General features: G+C 40.1%; 1 protein-coding gene across 1 annotated transcript in view; it reads right to left on the reverse strand.

Annotated features, from left to right (window-relative positions):
- DSG2 (desmoglein 2) overlaps positions 1 to 23,531 on the reverse strand; it is a 53,906-nt gene that overhangs the window by 8,681 nt on the left and 21,694 nt on the right. Inside the window, exons 3-11 of the mRNA XM_061131353.1 lie at positions 22,731 to 22,865; positions 17,649 to 17,810; positions 17,375 to 17,519; positions 16,382 to 16,548; positions 13,546 to 13,683; positions 13,247 to 13,432; positions 9,995 to 10,260; positions 5,699 to 5,841; positions 5,183 to 5,410 (exon numbers count right to left, since the gene is read on the reverse strand). Of these exons, the coding sequence (XP_060987336.1) occupies positions 5,183 to 5,410; positions 5,699 to 5,841; positions 9,995 to 10,260; positions 13,247 to 13,432; positions 13,546 to 13,683; positions 16,382 to 16,548; positions 17,375 to 17,519; positions 17,649 to 17,810; positions 22,731 to 22,865 (1,570 nt within the window). The remainder of the gene's footprint in view (positions 1 to 5,182; positions 5,411 to 5,698; positions 5,842 to 9,994; positions 10,261 to 13,246; positions 13,433 to 13,545; positions 13,684 to 16,381; positions 16,549 to 17,374; positions 17,520 to 17,648; positions 17,811 to 22,730; positions 22,866 to 23,531) is intronic.

Genomic DNA, 23,531 nt, shown 5'->3' on the forward strand with positions numbered 1-23,531 from the left:
AGTGTTTCATGCGAACTCTTAGTTGTGACCTGTGGGGCCTAGTTCCCTTGAGCAGGCATCAAACCCGGCCTCCCTGCATCAGGAGCTCAGAGTCTTAGCCGTTGGACCAGCAGGGAAGTTCCTATCCTACCATTTCTTAAAAGAATTTTATTAAGGCATATTTCAAACAGAGGGTGATCAAGGAAAGAACATAATTAACCCTCATGGTACTCATCTCCAGCTTTAATAATTTTCAACAATGGGCCAATCTTATTTCATCCAGTTCCATCCCTTTTGTTCCCAACATGGTATGTTTGAAATTTTGAAAAATTTCAAATCTACAGAAAACTTGAAAGACTATGACTGATACAATGAGTTTTGATATACTCTTCATGAACTGTTTACATTTTATAACAATACTATCTCTCTACATGCACACTTTTTTTTAAACTGAAGGATAATTGCTCTACAGAATTTTGTTGTTTTCTGTCAAACCTCAACATGAATCAGCCATAGGTATATATATATATCCCCTCCCTTTTGAACCTCCCTCCCATCTCCCTCCCCATCCCACTCCTCTATTTTAAGGTAAGTTGCAGATCTCATGACCTTCTTCAGCATATACCTTCTAACACCAAAGGATATTAAGTCCTTCTAAGAATTTATTATTGATATAAAAATCTAACAGATAACTCATATTCAAACTTTTCAACTGTTATAAAAACATCCTGCATAATTCTCTCTCTATGGCTTTTTTTTTTTTTTTTTGTAATCCTGGATTCAACTGAAGATTATGCCCTGCAATTAGTTGTCACCCTAGTCTCTGTTAATAATCTACAAGAGTACCACCTTCCTTTTGGCCCTTTAAGATCTTGACCTTGTTGAAGCCCACTTATTTTAAAGGATGCTCCACAGTTTGAATCTGTTTCCTCATGATTTGGATTCAGGTTATACATTCTTGGCAAGAATATTACACAGAAAGTGTTGTGCAAATGACCTTTAATCATATGTTTAAAAAATGTGACTGATTATTTAAAATTTTTTCTTTCAACATGAATAAAAATCATGACCAGTTTTCACGAGTAAAAGGACTGATCAATTAAAATAGCTTAAAACTTTTCTTGATATATGTTTAACTCACTAAAAAAATAGTTTACTTGGGGACTGCCCTGGCAGTCCAGCAGTTAAGAATATGCCCTGCAACACAGGGTAGCGATTCCTAGTTAGCGAACTAAGATCCCACATGCCTCAGAGAAACTAAGGCCATGCACCCCAACTACCAAGCCCACTTACCACAACTACCGAAGCCCACAATTACTGAAGCCCGCAGGCCACAACTAGAGTGTCTGTGTGCTAAAATGAAGATCCTGTGTGCCCCAACTAACACCTGATGCAGACAAATCAATAAACAAATATTTAAAAAGTTTACTTGCAAGACATGTAAAGATGGATAAATACCAAAATAAAAATGAGGTATTTGGGGTTTTTCAAATTTATTTATTTTTGGAAGTAAGAGATAGCCTCTTTACATCTTAAGGTGCAAATTTTACAGAATCTGATAACCATAGCTAGAAATTTACTTATAGATAATCCCCAAAGTTCTGTAGAAGTGAGGAAAGCATCTAGTCATTCATTTGAGGAATATGAGGTTGTTAAAAGCAATCTAGGAGAACATGGGTGAAGAATACAACTAAATTTACAATTGGCTCTGAGGGTTAGGGAAGGTGGAGGCGGAAGGAGGGGTACAGAAGGGTTGTCCACTTTATCAGCGATCATTAAAAAATAAAAGCCTGATTCAAATATGACAAATTGTTAATATTTTTTAATTCTAAGTGGGAAGTACAAAGGTGTCTGCCTTATTAGTGAAGTCACTCAGTCGTGTCTGACTCTTTGCGACCGCATGGACTGTAGCCCACCAGGTTCCTCGGTCCATGGGATTTTCCAGGCATGAATACTGGAGTGGGTTGCCATTTCCTTCTCCAGGGGATCTTCCCAACCCAGGGATTGAACTCGGGGTCTCCTGCATTGTAGACAGAGGCTTTACCGTCTGAGCTACCAGGGAAGCCCCTTGTAACTGTCTGTACTTAAAAAACTTCTCAAGTAAATAAAATAGTTACCAGTCAATCCTAAAGGAAATGAACCCTGACTATTCACTGGAAGGACTGATGCTGAAGCTCCAATACTTTGGCCACCTGATGAGAAGAGCCAACTCATTGGAAAAGACCTTGATGCTGAGAAAGACTGAGGAGCGGAGAAGGGGGCGACAGAGGATGCAATGGTTGGATGGCATCATCGACTCAATGGAATGAGTTTGAGCAAATCCCGAGAGAGAGTGAAAGGCAAGGAAGCCTGGTGTGCTATGGTCCATGGGGTCGCAGAGGGTGGGACATGACTGCATGACTGAACAACAACAACAACAACATCTATTATCATGACAGGTGGTCACACATCTCATTATATAGGGCTTCCCTGGTGGCTCAGATGGTAAAGAACCCGCCTGCAATGCAGGTGACCTGGGTTCAACCCCTGGGTTGAGCAGATTCCCTGGAGAAGGGAGTGGCTACCTACTCCAGTATTCTAGTCTGGAGAATTCCATGGACAGAAGAGACCAGCAGGATACAGTCCATGGGGTCGCAAAGTTGGACACGACCAGGCCACTAATACTCGCTCACTCACTCATTATATAACCAAGGAGAAAAAAGGCAAAAAGCCTGGGACACAGCATCATGTCTCTCCCAATTGCCGAGACAAATAAAGTATAATCTCAGTGACTTTCTGGTATAACACTCTAACACCTATGTGTATCCTAAAGCGCTTTACGTTCCTCAGGCTAGGAAAAAATTCAAGAGCTCATCAAATTCAGATGTTTTTATCTTTAGATAGAAAATTCACTGTGTATTTGGAGAGGCAACAGAACATAAAGGTAGAGAGTAGACTCCACAGCCAGACTACGCGGGTTCAAATCCTATTCCATCAGCTCTTAACTAGCTGTGACTTTGACAATGTTAGTAAAACTTCCTGAACATTTGTTTACTCATCTGTAAGATGTTGATGACAGTAATGCCAAACTTCTAGCATTGATAATATTAGTAAAGTGCTTAGACTAGTGCCTGGCATCTCAAAACATCATGTTCATTAGATAAAATAAATACATCTTGGAATCCCAGCAGATTCCATGCAAAACACATTTACATATCTTAGTCAAAGAAAAGCAAACTCCAATCAAGCAGTCAACCTAGGTGGGAGTATCAGACTTCTGTGAGTACAGAAGGAGATAATGTGAACCAGGGGACCAACCTATCTTGAGTCCTGGGGTCTGTGACTTAATTACCATTAAGAAGAATCATCTGGATGTCTACATCCCAAGGCTCATGATAGCTGAAAACGTGATCTTAACTAACCTGAATTAATCAGGATTGTGACTGTCTTCCCTTACTGGGGAGACAACTTGAGTTAATCAACAATGTAACTATCTTTTGCAAGTGAATCATAAACCCTAAGAAGATTCAGAATTAAGTATAGGAATATTTAAGCAAACTAAAGACAAGTTTTAGTATTTTTGTAAAGAAATTACTTGCACATGTTATTGTATTTCTACACTTACAATATTTTAAGGAAAATTAGCCCTATTGACACGATAGCTTTGTAAGTCCAGTTTAAAACGTGTAATTATGTTACTCATTTAGATTCATGGTTTTAGGTTGAAATATCACTGGTTTGTTGGAGTGGACCACAAAAGAGGATTTCAGGTGTGATATACTTAGAAGTTAAATTCATTGGAATTTTAAAGTATTAAGAATCATAAGAAAGTTTTATTTAATTCAGATCATTGAAATACAAAAAAAGGAAGCCAAATATACTAAATGTATAAACGTATTAAAACGTTGAAGGTGTTTACTTTGTAAATTGGACCAAACACAGATCAAAGCCTCTTAAAATTACTGCATGCCTAAATTTGCTAAGCCTAAAAAACCAGTGAACTTGTGGTTAGGAAAAATTGGGGTATTATATTTAAAACTCTTCTGAAATGAATACCAACTGTTTAAAACGAGAGTCTTCTGGAGATTATTTTTCAGCATTTGAAATCCAAAAGAACATGTCAATAAGGGAGCATGTCCCAAGATTTGGATATATGCTCATGTCCTTCTGGCATGGGGGTAGGAGGACAGACAGCTTCCTTTTCATGTTATATCCATCACTCACCAGCTTTGTGACTTCAGACAAGCTACCTAACTCTAGTTAAGTCAAAGCTCTCTCAGCTGTGATCAGGGAATGATGGTATGGGGTAAGGAATAAATGTGATAAAGCATAAGAAGGGTTAGCAGAGTGTCTGGCACATGGTATATGCTCCGTAAGTGTTATTTTTAATGGAATCATCATTACCATACCTCAAGATTTCTAGAAGGCACCTACTAGGATTACTGTGCTTAGAAAGGCAAAGTACTCTTCAAGCTTATGAGACAACTACTTCAAGAGTGATTTGGGGAATACCCAGCTACTTTTAAAATATTAGAGGGGACTTCCCTGGTAGTCCAGTGGTTAAGAATCCACAATGCAATGAAGGGGATGTGGGTTTGATTCCTGGTCTGGGAACTAGGATCCAGCCCACAACTACTGCGTGCGTGTGTGCATGCACCTGATGTTGCTTCAGTCGAGTCCAACTCTTTGCGACCCCATGGACTGTAGCCCACCAGGGTCCTCTGTCCATAAGATTCTCCAGGCAAGAATACTGGAGTGGGTTGCCATGCCCTCCTCCAGGGGATCTTCCCAACCCAGGGATCAAACCTATGTCTCCTGCATTGGCAGGCGGGTTCTTTACCACTAGCACCACCTGGGTAGCCTGACAACTACTACTGAGCTTGGCACCATGACTAGAGAGTCGATATACCACAAGGAAGATCCTGCATGCTGCAACTAAGATCTGACACAACCAAGTAAATAAATAAAAATTAAAAAAAAAAAAAAAAAGAGAGGTATTAGACATCTATTTTTCTTCTTTCCCTCCGGGTAGATTATTTATCATTAGGCAGATCAAACACACTACGCCTGAGGTTCAGAACTTCATTTTATAAACTCGACTGTATTGGAAATACAATTTATGCAAAGCAAATAAATAACTGTATTATGAAGATTTTATTTGCTTTGCAAATAGAATTCTATCATGTTTAACATTTAAATATATAGTCTGGAGATTTCTGCTTACCTTCTCGGCGTACTATTTTCCATCTTTCTGCCATTCTGGCTGGTTTATCAATGACCGAGAAATGGAAAGGCCAGCTGTTTTGAGGCCCGTCCAGGTCCTGAGCGGTCACGTTCACGAACGGCACGTCGTCACAGACAGTCCGCACAGGCTCAACCAGCGTGGGACAGTTGTCATTGATGTCTTCAACATTGACAACAACAGTGCCAGTGATGGTTTTCCTAGGATATTCTTAAAGATAGGAAAAAAAAAAAAACACCATTCTGGTCATACTGCTCAAAATGGACACAGTCTGAATTCTCTAGTCAATTTCATAAGGAGAAATAGTATCCAGTTAGGACACTCCTTATCTTAGATATGTTTTCATATTCAGATCAAGTAATGTCTTTTAATCCACACGTAGAAATGTGAGGGTTTACCCATTTGACCTTTCTATAAAGCCAAAACAAAGGTCTCCGCGGTTGGAAAATAAAATCTAAATACATATAACCAAGAAAAGATGTTTCTTTAATAACTTACCTTCTGTCATAGCCAAAATCTTTGCAGTGTATGTACCATTTTGGACATATCTGGATTCATAATCAGGAATCTTCACGAGTTTAATTTCAGAGGTGGCAGGATTCACAGAGATCCAATTGTCTATATCATCAAATTTGGCATATCTGTTAGAAAAGAGAAAATTAATTCTGAACTCTGGATAAACTGAGACTATTTATAACTAATATCTACAACTCTTTTAAGCTTAATTTCTGCTTTATTATGTATGTTCTTATTACAGGCATGTTTGGAATGTTTTTAAATTTCTTGAGACTATCCTAAAAGCCCCTCTGTTTATCACTGTCTCACACCTACTTTGGAATCCTCCTTATTTCTGTAACATACCTCAGACATGTGCACAAGGGCAACCACCCCCTGCCTACTCACCTTGCAGGGTTATGAGTTGCTCTTAGCCTGTCTTACAGCTTTCAATCTAGTTTCCCTTAAATTTGGAGTTAACCTTTTGAGGATAACTTAAGTCATCCAACAAGAACTCGTGGAGAAAAGCTACCTTACATCCTATTGTTTCTTGGCATATTATCAATATTTAAATTTTTTTAAAATAACGGTTTAAAAAAAAAAATCAATGCCTTAAATGGAAGTGCTTTAAATTTGCTGGACACATGTACACCTATGGCTGATTCATGTTGATGTCTGACAAAAAAGAACAAAATTCTGTAAAGCAATTATCCTTCAACTAAAAAATAAATAAATAAATTTGCAGGATATTTTTGGTTGTTAGGAGCAACAGTCTTCTTTTGGTTAGAAATAGCTAAAAGTGAAAACAAAGCTGATAAGATGATTTCTGGTTTTCTTCTCTCAAAGCAAAGGAAAATTATAGAGTGGAAAGACAGCTTCAGGAAGGCAAGTAGAATTTTCATAGTATATTTTCACAAAAGTACGTTAATTTAATCCCATCGAGTTTAAAACATATCCAAATACAAACATAAACTAAATAAACATATGAGTATTTGGTTCAAGCAATTAGATTATTATTTTGTATTAAGTGGCAGTTTAGGCATATAAAAATGAGTGGCTAACATACAGCAATATTTATTTATCGTTACTATTAAAAAGTTCCAATTATACACTTGAATTAAATTTTCCTGCCTTTTAATAATTTTGCCAGTGAATGATGATACCTTTGGATATTCACAAATATTTTTGAATTTCATGGCTGGAATTTTAAAGCTTGAACTTAGCTCAATGTTTTCCCACATTATACTTATAGCCAAGACAGAGTTACAGTGATAAGAATCACATTTCACAATGGAAAGCTTTGTGTGATCTCATTTAAGGAATTTTCTGTTTTCTATGATTAAAATTAGGCACCATTCAAGGCAGGATGGTGGCTCACATGTCATGTCAAATATCCGTAACAATTGATGCACATGGATAATCAAAGTAAATCATGACAAAGTTGAGAGTGTTTCTTCTGCTGTTCTCATCAACATTTCAATTAGGTGAATACTGGAAAATTATTTCACTTAGCTGTGCCTCTCATTCCTTATCTGTAAATAATGATTTTACAAATAAGGTTTGAGTTAATCTGTAAGATCACTCTCATTATAAAGTTGTATGCTAAAGAATAAGGTACTTTTGACAAGAAACATGTTTCATTATTTTTCAAGGTAGCACACATCATCTTTTGATATGGTCATAACTTTACTGAAAACAACAACCAAAATTAAATAGGTAGATGGAAACAGAAGTTCCAGTAGATAGCCACAGTATTATTGAAGAATAATTAATCAGAACATTTAAGCCTCTCAGCGGACAGTCTGAGAAGTCATAAGGAATGCGCATCCTCAGGTTTAGAGCCACAGAAATAAAAATTAGGCTACAAAACTCAAAAGAAGCTGGACTGGTGCTTGAAGGTAAGCTGCACAAAAAAGGATCACCAAGACATTGCAGAAAACACAATGGAAACTGTTTGCTAATATTATTTTAGAAAAAGGTCATTTGCTACTATTGGCTGATGAATTCTATGAGATTCTCCAAAACAAAAGAGACTGTTGAAAAGGTTCCTCCATATCCCCATTCTTGCTATGGTTGGCAGTGTTTCATGAAGTGCTGGCACCCAGGGACACAGGCCCAAGCAGAGTGAAGCAACCGAACAACTCTGGTACTGACAGCAGGAAAACAGGAGCCATGTGATGGACATCCAGGAGTCCACGGAGGCTGAAGACATCAGAAGCACCTGCTGAAGCACACGGCTGCCTCCGGCCCGCCACTGCAAAACCTTCAAGGACGCCAAGCGTGATGCTTGCAGCGCCCCCGACGGTCATCTTGGGTGGCAGATGAGGATCCTTGTGCTGTGCTGTGCTTAGGCGCTCAGTCGTGTCCAACTCTCTGTGACCCCATGGACTGCAGCCCACCAAGCTCCTCTGTCATGGGGATTCTCCAGGCAAGAATATTGGAGTGAGCTGCCATGCCCTCCTCCAGGCGATCTTCCCAACCCAGGGACCAAACCCAGGTCTTCCGCATTGCAGGCGGCTTCCTTACTGTCTTGCGCCACCAGGGAAGCTCAAGAATACCGGAGTGGGTAGCCTCTCCCTTCTCCAGGGAATCTCCCCAACCCAGGAATTGAACCAGGGTCTCCTTCATTGCAGGCAGATTCTTTCCAGCTGAGCTACCAGGAAAGCTTAACTTCAACCAAATAACTACAGGTAAGCAGAGCTTCATAAATTACAGCCCTGTAGAGTCATCTCTTGATGGCAAGGCTCTGAGAGCTAAGATGTAAACTCACTTTGCAGATGTGAATGGACCACGAAAACCTAAGGTGCTGCTACAGAATGGGTCTAATACAGGGTTGGCACATGATGGGTTCTTTAAAAATTAAAAAAAAATTTTTTTTTTTTAATTTTTTGGGCTTCCCTGGTGGCTCAGATGGTAAAGCGTCTGCCTGCAACGTGGGAGACCCCGGTTCAATCCTTGGGTCAGGAAGATCCCCTAGAGAAGGAAATGGCAAGCCACTCCAGTACTCTTGCCTGGAAAATTCCATGGACAGAGGAGCCTGGTAGGCTACAGTCCATGGGGTCGCAAAGAGTCGGAAATGACGCAGTGACTTCACTTTCACTTTCATAGCCCATTAACAATGTTGCCATAGTTTCAGGTGGACAGCAAAGGGATTCAGCCTTACATGGATATGTATCCATTCTCCCCCAAACTCCCCTCCCATCCAGGCTGCTCTATAACATTGAACAGAGTTCCCTGTGCTATAGAGTAGGTCCTTGTTGGTTATCCATTTTAAATATAGCAGTGTGTACATGTTGAACCCAACTCTATCCTGTCCCCACCATTCTTCACCTCGGCAACCGTAAGCTGGTTCTCAAAGTCTGTGAGTCTCTCTCTGTTGTGAAGAAGTTCGTTTGTATCATTTCTTTTCAGGCGTCAAGTAGGTTCTTCATAAATATATTTTGAATAAAGATCACCAGGATCAAGACAAACATTACAAGTTTCATCAACCCCTGTACCAAAGAGCCTAGTTTGAATGAAGATCAATTTTCAAGGCTGATGATCAATTAAAACTGGTTTCCCCATTATTAAAATTTTAATGCATTATGCAGCTTTTTTTCCCCTCTTAATCAAAATTATGTAAAGTGAACTTGCAGTAAATTTTACTTGCTACTTTCTTACCTCTAAAGACAGATTTTAAAAAGTTTCTTTCTGAACTTTCTCTTTGTTGGTATTTAGCCTTCTCAACCCAGAACTTTTTAATTAAAAAATTTAAAAAAAAATTTACAATGTTGCATTGGTTTCTGTCATACAACAATGCAAATCAGCCATAATTATACATACATTCCCTCCCTCCCTAGTCTCCCTCCCCTCCCCCAATCCCATCTCTCCAGGTCATCACGGAGCACCAAACTAGGCTCCCTGTGCTACATGCATCTTCTCACCAGCTATCCATCTTACACCCGATAGTCTATGTACGTTGATGCCACCTTCTCCATTCTTCTCACTCTTTCCCTCCCCCACTGTGTCCACAAGTCCCTTCTCCATATCTGTGTCTCCTCTCCTCCCCTGCATCACTTTTCTGAACCCAGCCAGCCTTTGCCTCAGACTTGGGTCATGGAGGGAAGGGGTTCCTGGGGAAACGCTTGGCCTCTCAGTGACAACACAACTCCAGGAATTTCATTTACAGGCCTTTTGGGGTCTGTAGGCCCCCCAAGCAGGGTTCAAAGGACTGAAGTGTCCAAATTCCATTATGATTTTTGAAAAGAGGCATTCAAAGTAACTTAGAATGAGGAAATAATATTCACAACCATCTCTTACCTTACATGGGCTACTTTTCCAGCGTCTTCATCAAAAGCCTGAAATTTCCCCAGTATTTGGCCCTGGCTTGATTTCTCCATGCTCTCGCTCGTGTGAAATAGGATTGTGCTGCTTTTAAAATAAACGCCTTCTTTCACATTTTTTACTTTGACTTTGATGGGAATGGATGTCGGCTTGTATTTATCCTTAATTGATTTGTGAAAAGCTGCTCTGTTAGTGACGATAACGCTCAAGTCAAGATTCTTCATTGTTTCATAGTCTACCTCCTAGAAAGGCAAAATCAGAGGGAATTCTTTTAAAAGGGAAAACAATAGAACACACGTGTGTGGTTTCAGTGTCAGATATTATATAATCATTTAAAACATGAACAATACAGCAATACTGACTATAGGAAATCCCCAATATATAAATGAATTCCATTCTGAGAGCATGTTCATAGTCCAACTTTGTTCATTAAGTCCAACAAAGTTAGCCTAGGTATCCAACTAAAACAATTGGCTATATAGTACTGTACTGTAATAGACTTCTAATACTGTCAAACAAATAATACATAAAAAACAAACACAAAAAATAAAACATTTTTAATCTTACAGTACAGTACCTTGAGAAGTACAGTAGTACCATACAACAGATGGCATCCAGGGGCTGGCATCCAGTGAACAGGCAAGAAGAGTTATGGAGTGGAGGAGGGAGAGGAGGAGGGAGGTGGTAGAGCTGAAGGATCGTCAGCAATAGGAGATGGAGGGCGAACTGCAGTTTTACTCATAGTTTAACATGCAAACATACGTTCTCATTTTTGAAAGTTCACTACTTGAAGGCTCGTATATAGGGCACTCTTATATTGATACCATGTCATTAAAAATCTGCAGCCCCAGGGACTGCAGCCCACTAGTCTCCTCTGTCCGTGGGATTTCCCAGGCAAGAATACTGGAGCAGGTTGCCATTTCCTTCTCCAAGGGACAGTCCCGACCCAGGAATCGAACTCATGAGTCTTGCATCTCCTGCATTTGCAGGAGGATTCTTTATCACTAGCGCCACCTGGGAAGCCTAAGGATGTTTAGGAAGCATCCCCAATTTTATTTAAGATCAAAATCACTTCAAATATATATTTTTTTATTTTTAGCAATCTGAAGTGATTCTTTGCTTAATTAAAAAAAAGTTATGGGACATTCAATATAGGTTAATATTCCTTAAAAAGTGTTCCATGGGTTTGTTCTGGCAAAAACGGCTACTTACATAGCAGCAGACTGCCAGCTCTGTCCCATAGCATATCATAAAGCTGAGACCTCACTGCATCTTATTAGGTAGCACATAATATTAATTTGTCTCTTTATTAATGATGTTCATTTTGATCATTTGATCAAGGTGCTGTCTCTGAGGCTTCCCCACTGTAAAGTTATTTTTTGGCCTTTGTAATTCACGTGTATTTTGTGTGGTGGTACTTTGAAACTATTTAAGTACCCCATTTCTCTGCATATTTTCTATTTATGTTTGTTTATATTAGTATAAAAAAATAAAAGGAGACCTCCTGGAGAAAAAAAATTATTGGACTATATTAAACCCAGGAAGGGGTTTTCAAATTTGTTTAAACAGAGAATCTAACCCCCTTCTTTATACCATGATGTCTATTAATAACTGGTTTGCTATTAATGCCATAAAAGATTAACCCTCTTCAAATACTCTGTTCTTTGCGAATTGTGGTATTACATTTGATTTGATCAGTTTATCACTCTCTATATTTCCAATTTGTCCATTTTCTTTTTAAAAACATTTCTATAGTGTTCTACTATTTAGATACACTTAATTTACTTAGCTATTCTGTTATTAGGCATTTGGACTATTTGCAATTAACACTGCTCTGAACATCTTCATGCAAGTTTTTGTTTTAGATACTATAAATGTTTTTATTTTTCTTGGGTGAACACCTAGGACTAAATTGTTGGGTCACTGGATTAGTACTCTATTTAACTTTTTTACAAAACTGCCAAACTGGCTCTACCATTTAATGCTTCCACTGGCAATGTACAGGAGGTCTGGTTTCTCTATATGCTTGCTGGTATTGGTGGTGCCAGTCTTGTTTGACTGCAGCTTCTTTCTAGCCAGGTGAGCAGCGGTAGCCCACATAGACTCAATCTGCACCTTCCCTAACGTCTAACGATGCCGGGTATCCTTTATGTGCACACTTGCTATTTGTGTATCTTCTCTAACTTCCTGTGAATGGAATCTGATGGTTGCCCTTATACTTTGGGAGCGATTCTTTATACAATTGAGAAAGTCAATTCATAATTTTCTTAACCTGGTGCTGTCATTTTACTACTAAATTTACAGTAACTCTGTCCCTTTTTGTGCTACCGTGGTGCATTAAGGGTGTTTTTATTATTCATCACTATGTTCATCACTATGTGACTGCTTCTCCTTCCGTGCAGTATTGGCTTTTAATCTCAAGCACTGAGGATGGCTGCACCTGTAATCTATGACTAAAAAAGGATGCTTAGTGCTATACAAGCAGGTAAATTGATTTTGTCTCTAATGCCATTATCCATTTATTCAGTAATCATAAAATTTGTCTTCCCTTTAAGCATGAGCTAATCTTATTCTGTTTTCCTCTGCTTTACAAAAAGAGGTCTATGTACATACAGTAGTCTATTGATAAATGGTATCCATAATTATTACAATGAAACTTCAAGTTAATTTTCCTCTATTCTGTTATACATTATATTATCGTTATTCCTCTATTAGGGTTTACTTACTTTACCGTATAATAAGTTTTGTAAAAATGTGGATGCTTCTGGAATCAATTTTTGTCTGTGACTTAATGAAATGTTTTGAAAGCTTTAGCTTTGCATTTTATTTTAAAATTTGACATTCTATCATGAACCATTTAACATATAGTGGTATTCTTCCTTTTTAATTTTGTTAAAAAAAAATCCATCCTCTAACTTTGTTTAAAAAATTCTGTAGGAGTCAGGGTTTTAAATGTTTAAGACCCATATACTTATAACACTATTTAATTTTCATTGATTCTATTAAGCAGAATTATACACTGTGTTTCAAAATGTGACCCTCACACCACTGACATTAGAAATACAAAGAGTATGACCACTTAACAACCACAGAACTTGGGCAAATACGGATGGCGCCTATCTCTAACATTGTGGCACCAGTACTTATAAATATTTGGAGCTCAAAATACATCAGTATCCTCCTCTGGACCAACTTCTCTCATTTCAGGTTTGAATACTAAGTCCTTACCTTAATCAGGGTCACGATTCCTTCATTAGTTTGAGTATCAGTTTCTATGCGGAAATAACCCCCTTCGTTTCCTGATGCAAAAGTAAAATTTGCTAACCAATTATCGGAGCCTACTTCATCTGCGTCGGACACTTTTATGCGTAAAACCTCTACGTTGGCTTGGTTTTCTTCAATTGATCCTTCATACTGCAAAACACAAACAGGAGGTTTTTAATCTGATGGAACACAAACTTAAGTGATATATTTTTAGTTACAACTGACATGTAAGTAGGCACAAATGTTATAAAAATAGTAGTTACCACATTACTGTCGACTACAGGTATATTGTCATTGACGTCCAAAATACGAATCTGAACTTGAGCTTGTTTTACTGGTTTATCTGTTATTTGTCCATTGCCATCTCTTGCTTCTACTGTCAGAGTGTAGCTGCTGTATTCCTGCAGGGCAATGAAAAAGATCCGGCTGGGGTGAAAATGAACTGCTCCGAAATCTGTCTTTCTGGTTTGAGTTCACTTTATCATCAGGGGAATGAACCACAGTACATTTTATTCATAAGTAAGTTTCACGGGGGCTTCCCTGGTGGCTCAGTGATGAAGAATCTGCCTGCCAATGCAGGACACACAGGTTCGATCCCTGATCTGGGATGTTCCCACATACCTCAGAGCAAGTAAGCCTGTACACCGCAACTACTGAGTCTGTAGTCTAGACTCCAGGAGCTGCAACTACGGAAGCCCGAGGGCCCTAGAGTCTGTGCTAAACAAGAGAAGCCACCGCAATGAGCAGTCTGTGCATCACAACTAAAGAAAAGCCAGTACAGCAACAGAGACCCAGAACAGCCAAAAATAAATAAAGATTTAAAAAAGTTTCATGACCTGCTGTTAATTCTGTGAAGATGTTGTTTGTTTGCCATCAGAGCTTTTTTTAAAAGGGCAGAAAAGCCCAGAGCAGTTGTTGACATCAAATTCTTAATTACGTCATTGGTGATATTTATCAGGAGATGAATCTCTCCTTAAAATAGTGTGAGCACAAAAGTGCTTTCAAAAGGTAGTCAGCATTACACTGGAAGTGATGAGACTCTAGGAATTAGATTTTTCAAGCTCACACTTCATTTTAGGTTAAAAGTTAAGCCATGAAGACTTAACCCCCCAAGAACACTGGGTCAGTAAAGGCAAAACTTGGTGCACTTTTTATCCCTGGGAGAGAAGATTCTTGGAGAACATGTCCTAGAGAACATCTCATATGTTACTCCAAAGGGGACCCGTCTCTTCCACATGGTCCCTTCTGACGGCTCCATCAATGTGGCTGAAGTTTAAGACGGAGTGAGGCAGCGAGTGCCCACGCCTGGGACCCCGAGCAGAGCAAACCTGCTCAGTGAAAGGCAGGATGGCAGAGACCCTGGGACCAGCTGCCTGAGTTCCAATTCTGACATGCTAGCTGTGTCAGCCACACATTATCCCTTTGACCCTTGGTTTCCTTCTACATAAAATGAGGATAATAACTGGATCTGCTTCACATGGTTTACAGGTTCATTAACTGAGTTAATCCACGTAAAAGGCTTGGAATAGCACTGGGCACATGGCTTGCCCAGCAAGTGACAGCCAGTATTTTTTTTGCTAAATGTTTCAGATACAGAATCACACTACTACTTCAAAATAGTACTTTTCCATTCTCATTTTATGTGAAAAGGTAGAGTAGAATTCTAGGAGTAATAATATCCTTTAGGGCTTTCCTGGTGGTTCAGATGGTAAAGAATGTGCCTGCAATGCGGGAGACCCGGGTTCAATCCCTGGGTCAGGAATATCCCCTGGAGAAGGGAATAGCAAGTCACTTCAGTACTCTTGTCTGGAGAATCACACGGACAGAGAAGTCTGGCTGGCTACAGTCCATGGGGTTGTAAAGAGTCAGATACAACCGAGTGACTAACACTTTCACTATTCTTTACAAAGATATCACAGGAGTGTTGACCAGCATCCTCTTCTTCTCTGGCCAGAGTTAAATCACTTTTTAAGCATTACAAAATACGCTGATTGTGTCTGATGATGATTTATATTTGATGACAATACAGCGCTCCTAAGGATCATCAACATTTTACCATGTATGCTGTTAATATCTTTATGTGTGTAGCATTTACGAAATCTTGTCTTCCCTTTTCAACTAAAATATTCCCTTTGACTTAGAAATAAAAAAATGAAATGTTTGAGAAAATATCTTTTAGGAAACAACTCAAATTTTCCTCCAATTTGGGATTCACAATAACTCTTTCCTTTACATACTTCTATTACTCTAAACAGGACTTCTATTTCAATCTCTTTTCCTCCCTCTGAAAATGTATTAGCAGTAGGAAAGATTCCTGAAGTTTCATTACAGAACCACAAAGTAAGGAACATTGCTTTAGAACTCTCTAGCAAACAGACTGGAGAGGCCCTAGGTCAATGCTTATGTAATTTAAAAATTTCCAGGAGTCACATTAAAAAAAAAAAAAGAGGAAATTCCTTGGTGGTCCAGTGGTTAGGACTTGGCACTTCACTGCTGGGGCCTGGGTTCAATCCGTGGTCAGGGAACTAAGATCCCACAACCACATGGTGTGTCCAGATAAATAAATCATTTAAAGAAAAAGTAAAAGGAAACAGTTGATACTAGTTTTATTTTTGCTTTGGGAGAGTAGAGGTATATTGGTTTGCTTTTTCATTTATAAAAACATTTGGGGGGTTTTCTGTTCCTTTACCATGACTCCTACGTACAGTAATGACAGAGGACTGTTTAAACACCACGTGATACTAATTTTAAACAAAGATATTTCATTTAACCCACGGTATCCAAAATGTTATCAATTCAACAAGTGATCAACCAAAAATTATTAAGGTGATATTTTAACATTCTTTTTTTTTTTTTTCATATTATGTCTTCCCAGTCTGGTGTGTATTTTCCACTTACAGCACATCTCAACTGGGACTAGTCACATTTCGAGTGGCCAATGGCCACATATGACTGATGGCTATGATACCAGACAGCACATCCCTAGAGGAGGATGATTCTGAGTTATCCTATGAGTGAGTGACACAAAACAGAAAGTTAGAGAATAAACTGGAAAGAGAGGAGAGCAGAAAGGATGAATGACATGAAATATTAATTTACCTCTCTGTCCAAGGTAATACTGGTTGTATAGATCTCTCCTGTATCTTTATTTAGGAAAAACACTGGAGAATTAGCAGGCTCCTGAGACACGATCCTATAGGAAATTTTAGAATTCAGAGTGTTGGGCTCATCTGCATCGGTTGCGGTGATTTTCATCACAAGTGTATCTGGCAGCAGAAATGAAGAGGTCCAAGATGAAACACAACTTTTAGCACACTTACGGATGTGATTTATTTTATTTATCACATCAGCTTATTCCAGAAAGGATTTTAGGTATTTATCAAATTCACTTTACTAAGATTAAAGAATTTAATTGTTTGGGGGTAAGTGTGAATGGAGGTAGGAATAGGAAAAATAAGATGAGAGTGAGGCTGAGGTTAGTATAATACAATTTTAAAGATGAAGTTCTGGACATGCTATAGGAGGGCCACAGATTTACTGACCACATTTCTAATAACCAATACAAAGAAAGAAAAATGAACAGATACATATACATGTTTATTAAAATACAAGCAATTCAGGAGAAGCATAGCTATTCTTTACATTCTGATCAAAGAGAAATTTCTCCTGCAAGACCCAAATAGAAAGCTGCATTTAACACTTGCATTGAAGCCTGGAGGTAGAAATAATATGTCTAAGGTTAGCAAACCATGGACAGTGGGCCCAAGCCAGCCAGCCACCTGATTTTGTGAATAAAATTTTATTGGAATACAACCATACCTATTTGTTTACACAGTATCTACAGCTGCTTTCCTGACACAGGGTGAAATAGTTGCTACACAGACCTAACCTATCACATCAATCTACCATATCTGTTTTGAGGGTAAAAAACTTACAACGAAAAATCAGTTCCAAACCTAGATCAATCAGTTTATTATTATTTTTCCTGTGGGTAATATTCACCCTCCACTAAGACAGAGGTTTCAGTGTTCAGTGACATGCTGGGGATACGATGATCTTGGGTACTCATTCATAAAAACAATAAACTCTTACTTGCTGCGCTCAGCTCTTCAACAGACCCAACAAAGACGTCCTGTGTGAACACTGGCTCGTTGTCATTTATGTCAAGAACTTTAATTCTGAGTTCTATTGGTTTCTCTAAGTTGTTTCCTCTTTCATCCAAAGCGTAACCAATTAGCTGAAATCATGAATACATAATAGAAGGAATTTAGGCTGAGATCATTCAAGTAGCATCATTTCAAAAAATAATAAAACATAACTATTACCCAAGAAAAGCTACAAATGCATAATGTAAAACTGTTCTTACCAGAAAATATGGTGTTTCTTCTCGATCTAGAATGGTGGTAACATTTAGTTCTCCGGTGTCTTTATTAAAGACAAACACGCCGAAGGGCGGCTCTGTGATCCCCTTTCCAGTGTATTTGTAGGTAATTTTTAGTTTTTTTTCTTCTGCAAGATCAGAGTGAATCTAACATAAAAATAAGAGAGGAATGCTTCAAACTTACAGGTAATTGTTTTTAATTGAAAATTTCGCTCGGAAGCTGTTGGCTGTTGAAAGGAGGGAGGTGGGAGGACACAGGTGATCCACAGCAGAGGTGCTGGTGTCAGAGAACCCGGGCCTAGTCGTGTCACAGCTACTTACTAGGTGTGATGCTAATGGCTATTTACCCTCCCACGCTTCGGTGTTCTTACCTGTAACATGAAGAGACACTTCTGCCTACCTCTTAGGGTTGTTATGAAATTAAGATATCATTAGGGGGATACATCTTAGTGGGAGTGGATTTTAAATTTAGGTAAGATAAAATCTGTAGACTCAAAATCACCTTTATAACTTTGATCATCAGGAAGGTATGAGTAAGGCATCCTTTCACAGGAGGGTTAAAAGAGTCAAGCGCTTCTCCTACTTGAAATGCTCTTGCAGATCGGTGTTTCTATGGGGGACTTCTGTAGTTAACACCTTCGTCCTCTAGAAAGAGCTCTATTTGTTTCTCTAACTTGTTTGTTTGCCATTTCTGTTATCTCTACCTCTTCATCGGTAAGTGTATCTCTGTCGCCCCCTACTGGATCCTCAATTTCTCTTTTCAGACATCATTGAGGCCATCACCCCACCTCTGCCCTGCCATTTCTTCATCCTGAAATCTCAGAATGAGCTACACATGCTTCCCACAGGATTTCCAACATGCTCTGGGGCTGAGGGTGCTGCTGAAAATGAGATGCGGCTCCAACCTCCTGCCACACCTGCTCTGCTCCTGGAGGAATGGGGACCCTGGGGCAGTCCCGTGATCACTTCTCACTGAGCCTTTCTCTGTCTCTCCCTTTCTGTGTTTCTGTCTCTTCTTTTTTTTGCCAAGTACATGCATATACACACACATCAGTATTTATAGAGAACATTCTAGATCTTTATGTGCTGACTATATATATTATATAATCTCACTTATGTTAAAAATAAAATCAAACTGTGTGTGGACCTAGCAATTGGCTTGCATATACATATGTATGCACATAAGAGTATGTACGTATATACATACTTATTTCAAAAGATATGGAAGATACGAAGCTGTTGACAGTATGACAGTATTACTTTTAGACAGAGAATCTATAAAGTTAGGGAAATACAACAGAATGTTTTGCTTTTTAGGTAAGTTTTACTCTTAACAACTTTTATAATTAAAATGAGTAAGAAGAATAGCTAATGCCTACTGAACCCCAAAAAATCCATGTATTTTAGGGAAACCTATTGAAAGAATGCGTGAATGACTCAGATATCTCATCAAACCAGCACTAACCAAACCAGAAAGCTTAACTGCTTGAATATAAACTATTATGTAAAGTCATGGGCTTCACTGGAGGCTGAAACTGTGAAGAATCTGCTTGCACTGCAGGAAACCTGGGTTTGATCTCTGAGTGGGGAAGATCCCCTGGAGAAGGGAATGACTACCCACTCCAGCATTCTTGCCTGGGAAATCCTATGGACAGAGGAGCCTGACAGACTATTGTCCTTGGGGTCACATAGAGTCGGACACGACTAAGTGACTTTCACTCACTTTATGTAAAGCCATAATCAAACGTTTAGATTTAAGAGGGCTTTTATCAAAATAATATATTGCTGGAAAAAGGAAAGTGTCTTCTGTTCCTGGCTGCTTTTTGTTAAAAGGAGCTTGTCGTGTGTGCTGTTTATAAGGTTGGAAAGATGAAGGTACCACTTGTCTGTGAACACTTATTCATTCACACAGATGTTTACTGAGCACCTCAGGATGTTGGCTCTGCTCGGGGCACAGGGGGTGCATGAGCTGTGAGCCCTGAGGACCAAGCCCCTGCCCTCAGGGAGCTTACACTGTACTGAGGGAACCAGAGAACAAGCAAGCAATTTATGACGTAATGTCCTGGAGGTGAATGAGCTGAATGGAGTGAGGGGATCGAGATGGGGTGAGGCTGGGAAGGGAATTCTTGGCCAGAGGCTTTATACTTTGACATACTGCAAATACCTATGGGGAGGGGGTTCCAGGCAGAGGGAACAGCAAGTGCTAAGGACGGATGCTGAAGCTCTAACACTTTGGCCACCTGATGAGAAGAGCTGACTCACTGGAAAAGACCCTGATGCTGGGCAAGATTGAGGGCAGGAAAAGGGGAAGACAGAGGATGAGATGGTTGGATGGCATCACCGACTCAATGGACACAAGTTTGAGCAAACTCTGGGAGACTGCAAAGGACAGGGAAGCCTGGAGTGCTGCAGTCCATGGGGTTGCCAAGAGTCAGACACGACTGAGCAACTGAACAACAAGAATGGGAGGCTGGCATGGGCTTTGGGCTTGTGTCAGCTTAGGGAGGTGGCAGAGTGTGGCATGAGGGCTGATAGGAGCTGGGGTCAGAGAGGAGGTCAAGGTCAACAAATCCTAAGAGAGCTCTTGTTGGCTGAGGTGAGGAGTGTATTTCTTCCACTGCAATGGGCAGCTGTTGAAAGGGCCTCATGAAGGGAATGAAAATTTCGGTTCAAAAGATCACTTTGGCTGCTTTCTGAAGAATGGACTGTGGTGGGGGAGAGGCAGGAAAGAGTGAAGTCAGAGGGACCATGTCAGGGTGCTTTTGGTAACACAGGTCAGAGCTGACACTCAGGGGAACGAGGAGGGTAGCAGTAGAGAGAAGTGGGCAGATTCGGAATCCACTTTTGGCATAGAACTGACAGTATCTGCTGCAGTTTTGAAAATACTGGACAAAATTATAGTACCATTTACTGAAATGGATAGAACTTGGGGAGAAGAGCTTTTGGAAAAATCAAGGGTTCAGACTTTGCACATGCTAAGTCTGAGATACAAATGAATGGAACTACCATACAATTTATAGGACATTTTGAGAGGTGAAAGGAGAGTTATTAATAATTAGGCCAGGACAATGGTTGTAAACCCAGACTGTTTCAGGCAAGATGTGTGGTCGTCCTACTGCAAGTTAGATATCAGTTCTTTTCATTTTGAAAACTATTTTCGTGGGTAGGGTGGCAGAATGTGTAACTCTGATATAAGAATTGTTTCAAGCTGAAAGCGATTGAGAAGCAGCAGATACCAGAAAAACTCTCTGCCCTCCCCCTATCTGCCTAAGACTGTTGTGGTTTAGTCACTAAGTCATGTCTGACTCTTGCGACCTCATAGATTGCAGCCCGCCAGGCTCCTCTTTCCATAGGATTTCCCAGGTAAGAATACTGGAGTGGGTTGCCATGCCATTCTCCAAGGGATCTTCCCAACTCATGGATCGAACTCGCGTCTCTTACATCTCCTGCATTGGCAGGTGGGTTCCTTACCACTGAGCCACCTGGGAAGCCCCACTTGCCTAAGAGCAGGACATAAGTTTGTAAAGGTGCCTTTTCTACCCCTCTCTATAGGAAGGACAAAAAGGTTAATCATTGGAGGGGAGTTTAGATTCCTATCAGCCTGGAGACAGGACCAGAAGAATCTACAAAACAAACCTGACTAACTAGCTTTTTCTATTATTAGTTGCCCATCTATTTGCCTTCCCAGGTTGCTGCCCCTGGGGATTCAAGGTCTTTCTTGTCTGTCTTGTCATTTTTCTAAAAACTTATTGTCCTTCTACTAAGTAGCCTGCTGCTGCTGCTGCTGCTAAGTTGCTTCAGTCATGTCTGACTCTGTGCGACACCACAGACGACAGCCCACCAAGGCTCCGCTGTCCCTGGGATTCTCCAGGCAAGAACACTGGAGTGGATTGCCATTTCCTTCTCCAATGCATGAAAGTGAAAAGTGAAAGTGAAATCGCTCAGTCGTGTCCAACTCTTTGCGACCCCAGGGACTGCAGCCTACCAGGTTCCTCCATCCATGGGATTTTCCAGACAAGAGTACTAGAGTGGGTTGCCATTGCCTTCTCCAACTAAGTAGCTTATATAAACCCAAATCCTAACCAAACCTTTGATTTACTCATCTCTGGGTACTCCCACATGTTACATGTGGGATAGACAAGTTTTTAGGGGCTTCCCAAGTCACTCAATGGGTAAAGAATCTCCCTGTAATGTAGGAGACACAGGCGATGCGGTTCAATCTCTGGGTCTGGAAAATCCCCTGGAGAAGGGCATGGCAACCCACTCCAGTATTCTTGCCTGGAGACTCCCATGGACAGAGGAGCCTGGCAGGCTATATAGTCCACTGGGCAGCAAAGAGTCAGACAGGACTGAAGTGACTGAGCACAGAGCACGTACAGACACGTTCCTAAGCTGGTTTTTCTCTTGTTAATTGTTTTTTGTCAGTCCAATTTACAGGGCTCCTGCCAGAGAACCTGTAGGTGCTAGGGAAAGCAGATGATGGGATCTCCTTTTCAGCACTGTTAACACTCTGTTAAAAAAGGATTCAACTAGTGCCTGAGTCCACCCTTAGTTGAATCAAACAATGCAAGTCACTCAGTTATGTCCAACTCTTTGAGACCCCATGGACTTCTCCATGGAATTCTCCAGGCCAGAATACTGGAGTGGGTAGCTGTTCCCTTCTCCAGGAGATCTTCCTAACCCAGGGATCGAACCCAGGTCTCCCTCATTGCAGGCAGATTCTTTACCATCTGAGCCACCAGGGAAGCCCAAGAATACTGGAGTGGGTAGCCTATCCCTTCTGCAGCAGATCTTCCCAACCCAGGAATCGAACTGGGGTCTCCTGCATTGCAAATGGATTCTTTACCAGCTGAGCTACCAGGGAGGCCCAGTTGAATCAAAGCCCTCCGTGAAATACTAATGCTGCATCTTCTAGAATAGGAAAGTGGATCTTCAAGGTGACATCTAGAATATTAAAAAGTTCAGTGAATAAATACATCATGTAACATTCTTAAAATTTTACAGGGAACATGGATGATCTCCAACCACATTTCGTGCATGTACTTCCTTTTCCTCTTCAGACAGTACCTTGGCGATGGGATTCTTCCTGGACAGGTCCTCTCCCTCCCGGAGGGCCACGGGGGCGGTGATCCAGGCGCGCTTCTGTCTCACTGGGTGAGTGTGTTTAAGAAGCAGCTTGCTTTCATTTCTTGAGTGTAAGGCCTAAAGCAATAAAATGTTGCCAAAAAATTAGTAAAACATTAGTATGGAATCATAAAATGTACTAAAAGTTGAAAGAGAGCTGTGCAAATTCTAAGGTATAAATTAGTTCACACTTTTTGACATGGCTTTAATATAGGCTTTGGATTTCCCAGGTGGTGTTAATGGTAAAGAACCCACCTGCTAATTTAGGAGACATAAGAGAAACGGGTTCAATTCCTGGGTCAGGAACATCCCCTGGAGGAGGGCATGGCAACCCACTCCAGTATTCTTGCCTGGAGAATCCCATGGACAGAGGAGTCTGGTGGGCTATAGTCCATGCGGTTACAGAGTTGGACATGACGAGCGACTTGGCACTCACACACAGGTTTCATTTTCAAAGGGAAAATATATACACTGGGAACAAACACCATCTACCTGAAGAGCTTGTTTCCAGACCAGTAAAGCAGTTTTGTTTTGTTGTTTTTTTTAATCAGTAAGGAAAGAGCTCCCAGAGGGAAGACTTAAAAAGGCTAGAGTAATTTAGTGACCTTACAAATGGGCAAATTACAATTAACACAGCAAGTCAAGAAATGTTTCTAACTGAAAATAAAGTCTTATTTTCCTGTGGTGGCTTATAATTTGAAAATGAATTACTAATACTTTAAGACAAAATCATCAGTAACCTGT

Source organism: Dama dama, chromosome 27, assembly GCF_033118175.1.
Source record: "Dama dama isolate Ldn47 chromosome 27, ASM3311817v1, whole genome shotgun sequence".
Lineage (NCBI taxonomy): Eukaryota > Metazoa > Chordata > Mammalia > Artiodactyla > Cervidae > Dama > Dama dama.